Source organism: Galeopterus variegatus, unplaced genomic scaffold, assembly GCF_000696425.1.
Source record: "Galeopterus variegatus unplaced genomic scaffold, G_variegatus-3.0.2 Scaffold7854, whole genome shotgun sequence".
NCBI classification, from domain to species: Eukaryota; Metazoa; Chordata; class Mammalia; order Dermoptera; family Cynocephalidae; genus Galeopterus; species Galeopterus variegatus.
This window is the reverse complement of record NW_007733965.1, coordinates 64097-77351: the sequence shown is the minus strand read 5'-3', so window position 1 is coordinate 77351 and position 13255 is coordinate 64097. Positions and strand designations below refer to the sequence as shown.

At 36.8% G+C, this 13255-nt stretch overlaps 1 protein-coding gene across 1 annotated transcript in view; it reads left to right on the top strand.

Annotated features, from left to right (window-relative positions):
• Positions 1–13255, top strand: part of LOC103607925 (probable cation-transporting ATPase 13A4) — a gene marked incomplete at its 3' end in the record, with an annotated part of 97875 nt that overhangs the window by 23768 nt on the left and 60852 nt on the right. The window contains exons 3-7 of the mRNA XM_008592383.1: positions 236–382; positions 4572–4642; positions 4735–4815; positions 6454–6523; positions 9393–9527. Coding sequence (XP_008590605.1) covers positions 236–382; positions 4572–4642; positions 4735–4815; positions 6454–6523; positions 9393–9527 — 504 coding nt within the window. The remainder of the gene's footprint in view (positions 1–235; positions 383–4571; positions 4643–4734; positions 4816–6453; positions 6524–9392; positions 9528–13255) is intronic.

The following is a 13255-nucleotide window of genomic DNA, read 5'->3' as shown; positions in this document are numbered from 1 at the left end:
CAGCTTTGTTATATGTGTCAATGCCTCGTATTCATATCCAGATTCCTTCATAAATGATAACAAGCCTTTCCTCTCGAGGTTCTATATGTACCATCTTTCAAAGGCACATAATTCTGTCTAGAATGTTCACTAACCCCATGCACTTGCAAAATTACATTAAGATGATATTTTTCAGATTGGATTTTAGCCTAATGATCTCTTAATTTCACGGGAGTTTTGGTGTCTATTTCTTCAGGATGAATTCCAAACTTACTCTTGGAAAAAGGTAACGTGGATCTACCTGTCAGCATCAAATGGCACATTTAGTCTCAGCCCCGACCACCCTCTCATTACAGATGAGGATTATATCATAAATAGAGCCATAAGAAAGCCAGACCTAAAGGTAAGTGAATTTATGGCTACTTCTGATGCCAGAGAAACTTACATTTTGCTCCTTCAAATATATCTACATTTAGGTCCTCCATTGTGCCAGTCTTCAACTGACAATGTAGAATGTCAAGAACATGAATTTTGGAGCCAGACAGAGCTCAGTTCAAATCTCAGCTTCTTCCTTCTAAAAAGTACAACCTTGGATCAATTACTTAACTCAATTGAGCCTTAGTTTTCTTGTCTATAAAATTAATTGATGAAATTAAGCAAATTAAGGAATACAAAAATCAATATAGTGCCAGATACATTGTAGATGCTCAATACATATTAGCTCTTAATAGGATCATGACCTGTATTATAATCTGTGTAATAGGGGTAATCTTACAGTAAAGGTAATCACCCAGGAATATCCCAAGGAGTTTGCTTGTGTCTGCAAAATGACCTTACTTTGAACTCTTTATTCAAATGAATTTGGGTTACTCCCTCTTCACCATATTAAATTAGTCCTGCTTGGATTATGACTAATTAACATTCACATTAAAAACATTTTATAAGACAGAATGTTTTCTCTCATCTATATATGTGTAGACAGCTGTTTAAATAATTTTTATGAGCTCAAGGTCATTTTTAAAAAAATAATAAAAGTCAATTGATCAGCAGTTTCTCTATTGTCAGTTGTTTTCACCCAGCTGTCTAAACTGCCAAAATAAACAAAAACAAAAGAGGTCAAGCACCTCCAACTAACAGATTGCATAATCTGCTAGGCGGCCATTCACCTGAAGAAGTAGGCTTCCCAGACCAGCCTTATACACATGGCCTCAGAGTTTTATTGCCCTAAAATTCTAGCATCTTTAATTGCATCAAAGAAATAAGTGGACAGACAAATGAAGAAATGCTCAAATAAACAAGGAGAACGTGAGGAAGGAGCAAAAGTTTGGGAATGGAAAGTTTGATAGGCAGACTTGATACCTTAATTTACCAGTTTATAACATAGGGAATTTGGCTGTTACTGCCTCTCTGAGACTTGAGTTTATTACCCCTTGAGTAAATAACCCTTCTCTGCCTGTTTCTCAGGGCTCTTGTGAATCTAAAATGAGAAGATGGATATTAAAGTGATTTGTGAATTGCAGTGAACTATATTCATAATAAGGGCCTAAACTTTCATTAAGTCAGAGGAGACGTCATGGGCTCTGCCATGATGGCACTGACAGCAATAACAATAGTAAGAACAATGTCAAGATGACAACCATTTAGGGCCATTTATGAGGAGTTTGGAGACTGCAGCAAAGAACTATGTCAGGTTTGCAAATGTAGGCTAAGAGGAAACTCTAAGGACCATCTTGTAGGATTGCATGCAAAACTGAAACCCTTTGCTTAACCTGTTAAATAGGATGTCTTATAACATGTTCCAATAAAAAATGAAGAGCAGGAATCTTGAGGAGAGGAAATCTTCCTGATTCCTGAGCAGAAAGCTGAAATTCACCCTATAGCAGATACATGATTTCCTAGTTACTGTTTCCTGGTCTGAAGTTTCAGTGAAATTGGTAAATAAACTCCACCTTTTGCAAATATTACTTATCATCCTCTTACCAGCTTCCAGAGGCTGCAGGGGTGATGAGGGAAGCAGATCCAGACAGAGATGTTCCCTGTAGGGGGAATCTCAAAGATGCTTAAAAGATCTAGGATGGAGTCATCCTTCACACTCTGTGAAAATGGACTCAGAAATCGTCAGCAGATAATGGAATTTTCCATTTTTTGGCCTGAGATAAAATGTATTAGTAACCTCTTTTTTCCTCATTATTGTTGCCTTCATTTGTGGATACATCGTGTCTATTTATGAATTCTCAGTCTCAGTTTGTGGTTTCCCAGCCTCTTTATACAGGTTCTCTGGGAAGGGGCCTCACATTCCACCATAGTTTGTCCTTTAAAATTTTTCTAACACAGATTTTCGAATTTATGAAATTAATAAAGTAGGAAACCCTCACTTTGCATAAACTGAATCTTGAAGTTAAGGAATTTTTAGATTTTCTTCCATATTATAACCTCTGAAAGACTAAACTTTGGAGCCAAATAGTCTGGAGTTCAAATTCCAGCCTTTCAAGTTACTTAATCAAAATGAACTTCAGGTGCAAAGTGAGGATGAAAATAATATCTGCCATGACACAAGATGATGATAAAGACTAAAGATAATGTGTGAAAATCCCTAAAATGTTCAATAAGTAGTAGTTGTGATTACACTTCTGCGCTATTTGCAAAATTGCAGGGAATACTGGAAAGGAAAGCAAGTTGTGAGGCAAGAAACTTGAGGTTCCAGTGTGGGCCATGGTGGCTTACATGCCCCCAAGGCTGGTCACTTCTAAAGACTATTTTCTCTCTCTAATTTCAGCTTATGAAGGAAGAATCATTCCCAGTGACAATTCACTCCAATTTCATACTGAAAATCAATTGGAAATAAAACATTTTTACATAAGTTATTCTGCAACCAACCTCATTGAAAAAAATACATTCTGTAAAATAAAAAAAAAATTGCATTTAACACTCTTAGTAACAATTGAATATGAGTGTGCATGTGTGTGCGTGTGCCCGTGTGCACACACACACACATACTTATTGAGTAATGTTAAGATTCATTTGGGCCGGCCTGGTGGCGCACTGGAGAGTGCGCCGCTTGGGAGCGTGGCGACCCTCCCGCCGAGGGTTCAGATCCCATGTGGAGACCGGTTCCCGCTCACTGGCTGAGTGCGGTGTGTGGTGCGGGTGCAACACCGAGGGTTGCAATCCCATTGCCGGTCAGTAAAAAAGACAAAAAGAAAAAAAAAAAAAGATTCATTTGAAGTAACTTAGGTGTTGGAGCTTAGGAATTTAAACTGTATTTCTAGTTGAATGTGATTTTACAAAACATTCTTTATTTAATAAAAAGGCACTGAGCACTTATGTACTAACTACATGGTTAGAATTTATCTTATGGATATACTGACTACAATATTCATAGGTGTAGAATATATAGAGAGGAGCTGAAGTTGAATTTAGACATAATCTAGCCAATTGCTTCAATTTATTCTTGGGGAGAATGAGGTGCAGGTAAATTTAGTTGAAGTTCTCAGGGACACAGGTAGCAGAGAGCTATAAAAGGACAGCTTGGACACTGTTCCTAAACTTTAGCTGTGCATTAGAATTACCTGGGGAAATTTAAAAATAGTTATGCCCAGGATGCACTGCAGACAAATTAAATCAGAATCTCTTGGGATTGGGATCCAGGCTGTCCAGATGATTTCAATGAGTAACCTGAGGTTATAGCCGTTGCAGTCTCACTGTTTCCCTTTGTGCTTAGTTTAGTCACCAGCTCATGGAAATTGATTCACATACAAAGTTGCTTACAGAAAGTGGAAGCAAGAAGTCACAATTGTCATCAGTAGTAACCCTTTCTTTTCACTGCCAACACCCTCAGACTTTCACTTTCTGGAGCACATTTTCTTGCAATAACCTCTTCACTTTAGTATTAGTTGTCAGCCTAATCTTTTTTAGTTTCTCTTCCATAGGTTACTCCACAAGTCCATTGCCTATGAGATAAAGTACCAAATGGCATTTACAGCTGCTCATAATCAAGTCTTAGCTTTTCTTTCCAGCTTCATTCTCCATTCTCAGTCAAATAGGCCCACCTGCTTGTCACCTCCCCTCAACTAACTTGTGCATGACCTCTTTGAGATGCCCTCTTCCCTTCTCGTCTCAGCAAAATTCTTCCAACCCTTCACCACTGCAGCTCAGATGTCATTTCCTCCACAATGCCTTCTGTCACCTGCCCTCTCTATATTCATACAGTATTTCAAGACAATATTTTTTACTTTTTAATATTTTTGTTTCTTTGACATGTATTTATTTGACTATAATGTATAGTTTATTTTTTGGAATAGATTTTCTTTCCTTCTTAGATTAGGAAGTGGTGCAATGCAGAGATTGAGTTTTATTCCTGTATTTATTCATATAGTAGGCCCATGATACATGTTGGTTGAATGATGACTTCTAATAAAAAATGTTATTTGTGTAGTAGGAAACAATAGGGTAACTTAAGAAAGGATAAAATCTTAAATAAGCGTTTTAGTGTTCTGTCTTTGCATCTTCCACAAATGCTTCTGTATCCACTGAGTTGCTGTGTATTCCCCGATCCTAAAACTAAAGACTTCCTTAGTACTTTTCTTTTGCAGGTGAGATACATAAAAGTGCAGAAAATAAGATATGTTTGGGACAACTTGGAAGGACGGTTCCAGAAAATTGGGTAAGTTGTTTTAGCAAGTGCATCCAAAGAAGAAAAATTTTATCTCAAAAATATTGTTGCTAAATAAATCTTTCTCATTATTATTATTGCAGCTCTTTGGAAGACTGGCTCAGTTCTGCCAAGATACATCTAAAATTTGGATCAGGTCTAACAAGGGAAGAACAAGAAATTAGGTATCATGCATATTGTTTTCTATACTAGCTCAAAAAGACTATTATCAGTTAGCCAAATAGCTCAGTAAATAGTTAATTGATTAATATCAGAAAATGTTGTAATGCCCTAGTTAGCATTATTAAATTAAATGCTTTCACATAAATTATCTCATTTCATGGTCAGAGCAACGGGTGGGAGGTGGGGTGTAGAACAGACATCACCACCATCCCAATACAACAGATGAGAAATCTGCAGCTCAGAGAGGTTTAATAGTCTGAAAAAGGTCACACACATGAAAAGTGCTGTATGAACAGTGGAGTCCCACACTTCTGACAGTAGTTTAGTGCTCTTTGTAATCTACAGGATGCTTCTTAATATTATATTACTGTAATAATAAGGTTGAGTCTGTTTTGATTGTAATCAAGAAATGGATGTTACACCGTGATAACACACTTAAAAAACAATTATGGAGCATCAGAAGAATGTCACGCAAGATGCGTAGCTCCACAATTCCAAAGGAGGTACTAGGAAGAGGAGCAAGGTTTAGAGAGGGCACTGGAATGTCAAGAGTTTGTGTGGCTTTGAGCAAATATCTTCTCTTGGGGCCTTAGTTTCCCAATCATAAAAAGGGGGAGGACTGTATAAAGGCCTTGTTGGTCCTAAGTTTCCATGATTCTTATACTTCTCCTGTCCCATTTCTAGTACTTTGAAGAGACCTAGACCTTTGCAGCATTAGCATAACCTAGGAGCCTAGAAGACCACGCCTTGCTCCTATTGAATCAGGATCTTCATTTTAACATTATCTGCATGAACATTAAAGTTTGAGAAGCTCTGCTCTAATATATTTGGCCAAGCTATTTATGATCTGAGCATCTATGTGGAAGGCACAGGGAGAGTAGTTAGTGTTCTCAATAGCAAAATAACTCATAATGTGCCATTCCTCTGCACAATCAAAGAAACACATCTCTCAGTCTTCAATTAAAGAGCTGTATAATTCTGTGTACAGAGCTATTTTGGGGAGCCCAGGATATTTCCACTCATATTAAAACAATTTCTACAGCTTCCCAGAACTTCTGAGTAGGGGTAGAAAGTAAGTATAGTATTTTCTTATCAGCAAAATTATTCTCTCTTAATGGCCTCTCCACCCCACAGCCATGGAACCAGAGGTGGGGAGAGACAGAGTTGGGGACATGCTAATCCTAAAACTATTTGAATGAGACAATGGGTAATATTAAATACCCAGATTATCATTTCAGGGAAATTGTAGACCTTGGGGAGAGTCTAGTTCAATAGAAGCAATATGATCACGTTTATTGTTTTTGCACCTAGGACCTTCCCTGAGACATGCTAATCCTGAAACTATTTGAATGAGACAATGGGTAATATTAAATACCCAGATTATCATTTCAGGGAAATTGTAGACCTTGGGGAAAGTCTAGTTCAATAGAAGCAATATGATCACGTTTATTGTTTTTGCACCTAGGACCTTCCCTGTCCCCAGTTATTTTGATAAGGATGGGGATATTGTATAACAAGGGAGACTTATACTGATCCCACAAGTGAGAAAGTAAATATGGAATAGACCTTTTTCTGAATGGGTGAGAAATGGGTTTCATGTTTTTATTAGCAAATGAGTGATCTGTGATCTCTCCCTATAGGAGATTAATATGCGGGCCTAATACTATCAGTGTTGAAATCACACCAATTTGGAAACTGCTCGTCAAAGAGGTAATTTCTCCAGTATTTTTTCTTGGTGTTGAATAAAAAAATAAAAAAATTTTGATCCAGTCAAACAATCAAAAGTGCTACTCATTAATAAACAACTGTAATTTGAAAGGTGTCTTAAAAGCATGCCAAGCATGTTCTCTTCACATATCCGAATATTCTTTTTCTTCAAGTCCCTCTTTTGAATGTTGCCTAATACAATATAGGGTGTGACACTCATGTGTCTACTTGTAATTTAATGACTGGATGAACATAGTATTCTTTTCTTTCTTTTTTAATACTATGCTGCTTAGCCTGTTTCAACTTTGCGAAATTAAAATAATTTTTTTTATCCTTTTCTTAGGCAACGTATACAATTTCCTCAGCATCCAAAATTGTTTGAAGGAAAAAAAACTATTTTCAGCCTTATTAGTTCTACTGATCTCAATGTATGTGTGGGAGGAAAAAAAGGACTTGACCATCATTTACTACGCTGATTTTTCCTCTTGGACTCTATCACTGAGCTTACTTTTCATGTTACAGTGATTAATATCAAGCCATAGCAGTTTAGCTGCACTCTGGGCCTTTTCCTGTGTTCCACCTCCACTTCTCTTTGCCTTAAAAAAAAAGCTTACTAAACTCAAGGTACATTCTCAATATTTCCAACAAGCTTTCAAGCATAAAAGAAAGCAAAACAAACTGGTAGGAAAAGTTTCTGTGTGCTTCATCCCTAACCAGGGGCAAGGATTAACATTCATGTCTTAGATAGATGCAAACCAACTAGAGGGAATTTGAGTAAGGGCATGCAGTGTTTTTAACCAAAGCAGGATTATAACTGTTGGAGTCCACATCTGCTCTCTCCCAACAGTGTTCTAGATGCTCCATTATAGCTGACCACTTTCAGCTCAGCTCTCTACTTATGAGAAAATGGTAGGCTTCAACTCATCCATTAATCCAAAGTTCTTTAATGACTTCAAATATGGCAGCTATATGTCACNCTCTCTTAATGGCCTCTCCACCCCACAGCCATGGAACCAGAGGTGGGGAGAGACAGAGTTGGGGACATGCTAATCCTAAAACTATTTGAATGAGACAATGGGTAATATTAAATACCCAGATTATCATTTCAGGGAAATTGTAGACCTTGGGGAGAGTCTAGTTCAATAGAAGCAATATGATCACGTTTATTGTTTTTGCACCTAGGACCTTCCCTGTCCCCAGTTATTTTGATAAGGATGGGGATATTGTATAACAAGGGAGACTTATACTGATCCCACAAGTGAGAAAGTAAATATGGAATAGACCTTTTTCTGAATGGGTGAGAAATGGGTTTCATGTTTTTATTAGCAAATGAGTGATCTGTGATCTCTCCCTATAGGAGATTAATATGCGGGCCTAATACTATCAGTGTTGAAATCACACCAATTTGGAAACTGCTCGTCAAAGAGGTAATTTCTCCAGTATTTTTTCTTGGTGTTGAATAAAAAAATAAAAAAATTTTGATCCAGTCAAACAATCAAGAGTGCTACTCATTAATAAACAACTGTAATTTGAAAGGTGTCTTAAAAGCATGCCAAGCATGTTCTCTTCACATATCCGAATATTCTTTTTCTTCAAGTCCCTCTTTTGAATGTTGCCTAATACAATATAGGGTGTGACACTCATGTGTCTACTTGTAATTTAATGACTGGATGAACATAGTATTCTTTTCTTTCTTTTTTAATACTATGCTGCTTAGCCTGTTTCAACTTTGCGAAATTAAAATAATTTTTTTTATCCTTTTCTTAGGCAACGTATACAATTTCCTCAGCATCCAAAATTGTTTGAAGGAAAAAAAACTATTTTCAGCCTTATTAGTTCTACTGATCTCAATGTATGTGTGGGAGGAAAAAAAGGACTTGACCATCATTTACTACGCTGATTTTTCCTCTTGGACTCTATCACTGAGCTTACTTTTCATGTTACAGTGATTAATATCAAGCCATAGCAGTTTAGCTGCACTCTGGGCCTTTTCCTGTGTTCCACCTCCACTTCTCTTTGCCTTAAAAAAAAAGCTTACTAAACTCAAGGTACATTCTCAATATTTCCAACAAGCTTTCAAGCATAAAAGAAAGCAAAACAAACTGGTAGGAAAAGTTTCTGTGTGCTTCATCCCTAACCAGGGGCAAGGATTAACATTCATGTCTTAGATAGATGCAAACCAACTAGAGGGAATTTGAGTAAGGGCATGCAGTGTTTTTAACCAAAGCAGGATTATAACTGTTGGAGTCCACATCTGCTCTCTCCCAACAGTGTTCTAGATGCTCCATTATAGCTGACCACTTTCAGCTCAGCTCTCTACTTATGAGAAAATGGTAGGCTTCAACTCATCCATTAATCCAAAGTTCTTTAATGACTTCAAATATGGCAGCTATATGTCACAGAGAACAATAGAGCAATATTTGAACTTTGTAAACCTGATCTAATACTTCATCTTTCTGAAGACCAGTAAATGTAAAAGGAGATGATAACGTCTATTCTTTGTCCAACTATTGTGATGATCAACATGACGATCCATGAGACACTGCTTTGTAAATTGTAAAGTGTAGCAGTGATTAAAAATAAGTGCTCTGAAATCAGACAGCTCTGTGACTCAATTTCTTCATCTTTGGAGATAAATAATAACTTCTGGTTAATAAGTAATTATAGGAATTAAATGAGTAAATTCAGGTAAAGATGCTTAGTGCAGTGTCTGGCACATGGCAATTGCTGAATAAATATAACATTAAGAAAAATAAGAATATTGTGTGGGATGATTTATATCATGGAAATGATTATGAAAACAAACAAGTCAATGAATAGCTAAGTGTGAAGCCTAAGTATCTTGTCTTTCTGTTTTTATGTCTGCCCACAGGTTCTAAATCCATTTTACGTGTTTCAGCTCTTCAGTGTCTGTCTGTGGTTTAGTGAAGACTATATGGAGTATGCTTTTGCCATCATAATCATGTCCATCATGTCCATAGCTTTGACAGTATATGACCTCAGAGAGGTGAGTTTTTTCCACTAATTCTATGGTCTCAGAAAGGGAGCAGTAGTGACTTACTGAAATGTCATTAGACAGGAGAATGAAGAAATAGTCATTGTCCACTCCATATTAAGTGAGAGCAAGTTTGTAAACATCTAGCACAAGAGCCAATGCTCAGCAAGTTAGCTCTCTCTCTTCCCTCACATTCCAATCCCTAACCTTTCAAGTTATTTTCTCCTTTTTTTTTTTTTATCTTACTCAAGGCTGATTAGCCACAAGAACATGCAAATTTGTATGGATCGTGAATAAGCAAAAGAAATAAATGCAAAGAACACCGATGGGCCTTGAAGAGGGTGGAAGAGGGATGGAAGGTGGAGGACCCTCTGCTTAGTATGAATTCCTGTGCCCTTTATGTTTGGTTGATACTTATTTGTCAAGTCTCCAATTCAACTCTTGGCTTTCTTTGTGCCTACACTAGGGGATCTGGGTGCTGTTGGAAAAAAAATCACGTGGAACAGATTAGTTGATCACACTATAAATTCATGAATGCCAGCCTCATCTGGGCAAGCTTTCTATGTATCTCCAATGAAGGCGCTCTCCCATTCTCTTAAAGTTAAGATTTCAAATCATCTCTCTCTCTTAGGGTTTCTGAGATGCCCATCTTCCCATATTTCACTTTTCCTATAATTTAGCAGATAATCTCAGCACTTATTTCACAAAGAAAATGGAAACCATAAGATAGGAATTTTTTGCTCAACTCCCCGCTCTCCAATTGCCAAATGACCCACCTCTCCAGCCCCCTCCTGTCCTGTCCTCTCATCACAGTGGAAGAAGTGCTCTCTGCCTGTGCTTGAGACACCATCCTCTCCCACCTTCTTGGGGTGCTTATGCAGTCCCTGCATGACTCCTCTCTCCTTCCCCCAAGAGTTTAACGTTCTCAACTTCTCCCAACTTAAAAACAAAACTCAAACCAATGAAACAATCCCTTCTCTTGACCATGTTTCTACCTTTGGCTAGTACTCTCTCTCTCTTCTCCCTTCTCTAGCAAAACTTCTTGAGTCTTTATGCCCACTTTCATTGCTTACTGTGTCCCTCTCTCTGTTCACTCATGTGGACCTGGCTTCCTCTCTTATGACTCCATTTAAACAACTCTAGTTGTTTAAGGTCACTGCTATAATCCTAAAACTCATAGATAGTTTTAAAAACTTTTAAAAAATGTTGTTAATTTGCTAGTTTTTTCTTAATAGAAGGAGCAATATATGGGTATGATAAAAATAAACTCCATAGAAAAAAATAGTGTGACTGAAAATTAAGGATCCCTCCCACTGGGGGAACTTTCCAGTGTTCAGATTTCCTTTCAAGAAGCATCTACTGGGACCAGATGTCATGTGTACTTTTAGCAATATTAAATGCATATGCATTAATTTGTTTTACAGAATGGAAGTACACTATGTACACCATTCTCCACTTGAATTTCATGAATATATCTTGAATATCTTTCCATATCTGCACAAATATATTTTCTCTAGAGGTACCATAATTTTTTAATCAATATATTGATAGATATTTAGGTTGTTTCTAGTCTTTTGCTAGTAAAACAATGCTTCATTGAGCATCCTTGCACATGTTTTCATGCATCTACAAAATGTGTGTGTGTATATGCATGTTTTCATGCATATACACACACATTACATACATTTAAATTACAAGTATATGTAATTTATATTACACATAAGTATGTATATATCAAGTACATTTATGCTTATATATATCCATATTGATATGGGGATATAACATTTTTGTACTTGGAATTACTTAGTCATAAGCCAGGTGCATTATTTTAGTAATGTTGTAAAAAAGTCTCTTAAAAAAGTAGTACCAATGTATACTCCTTTGAACAGTAGATGAGTGTTTGTTTCCCTTATCTTTGCCAATACAGTGAAAATAGAATTCTTTAACTTTAATGTCATGTTTTCCATTATAAGTTGAGCATTCCTCATGTTTTAAGCTATTTGCATTTCTTCTACTGTGAACTACTTGTGTCCTTTATTTATTTTTATTGGGTTGTTGGTGTCTTGCTTGCTGATGTTATGGTCCCCCTGCAGTGGACAGTTCCCCCTGCCCAGTACAGATTTCACTAAACCTCTCACGGTTTGACACAGTTGACTGATCCATTCCTTCGGAAGCGCTCTTTCCCTTCGATGGAGAATGGCAATACACTCTCCATCCTCTCCAGTTGCTCTTTTCCATTCTTTTTTTTTTTAATGGGTGGCTCAGAATCAAAACAATGTGAAAATGCATGCGGTGTAAAGTTTCTGTCTTCCTCTCTCTCACCTTCCACTTGGCCAACTACTGTTATTAGTTACTCGTGCATTTTTCCAAAAAGATTTTTAGGCAAATGAAGCAAATACAAATTCATATATCTTTTTCTTTTTTTCTATGCAATTGGTAGCATAACTACATTTTTTTTCTACCTAGCTGTTTTTAAAAACTATTATTAATATGTCTTGGGGCAGTTTTCATGTACATACATAGGAGATTCTTCATTATTTTTATAGCTGCATATGCTAGTGACTTCTAAGGGTACATGCTAATAACATTCAGATTTATACATATATATCTCAAGTCCAAATGTCTCCTTTGAGTTCTAGACTCATAGATTCAACAACTTATTTGATATCCCCAGTTTAGTATCCAAAAATTACCTTAAATTCAACACATTCAACACAGAACTCAAGGACTCTTCTCCCAGATCTGCACTTTCAGGCTTGTCTGATTTGGTAATAGACACCACTGACCATTCAGTAACGCAAGCCAGAAATCTGGTTGTCATCCTTGAAACTTTCTTTTCTCTTCCTCTCAAATTATGCAGCAAGTCCTATTGATTTTCCTTCCCAAATATCTCTTGGCATCATTCACTTTTTCCCATCCTATCACTATTGTGGTCCAAGTTACCATCAGCTGCTGCCTGGCTTGAAACTTTCTTTTCTCTTCCTCTCAAATTATGCAGCAAGTCCTATTGATTTTCCTTCCCAGATATCTCCTGGCATCATTCACTTTTTCCCATCCTATCACTATCGTGGTCCAAGTTACCATCAGCTCCTGCCTGGTGATCATCTCCCATCTGGTCTCTGTGCATTCGTCCTTGCCTTTCTCCAACACATTCTCCATGCAGTGGGCTGAGCCATGGTTTCAAAATACATACTCTCACCACCAAATTCTTAAAAGTATTTGCATCGATCTTACAATAAACTTCTAAATCTCATCATGGCCTTTAAGACTGTACCTCAGAAGTTCCCAAACTTTTTACTCTTCAGAACCCTTTACACTCTTAAAAATCATTTAGGACCGCAAAGAGTTTTTATTTTTGTGGGTAATATCTATTGATACTTACTATCTTATAAATTAAAACAGAATCATAAAATATTTATTAATTCATTTGAAAATAATAATAACCTCATTACACGTTAATGTAAAATACATATTTGTAGACAATAACTTTTTTTCTGAAATGAAAATAATGTAGAGAGAAGAATTGCATTATTTTATATTTTTGCAAATCTCTTTGAATGTTTGGCTTAAGAGAAGACAACCGGATTCTTATAACTGCTTCTACATTCAATCTATTGAGATATTACACAGCATTCAGCCTGTGGAAAACTGCACCGTATACTTGTGAGAGAACGAGATTTAAGAAGCCAATTAATGAAAATAGTTTTACTTTCTCAGCCCCTGTGAGAAGTTCTGGAAAA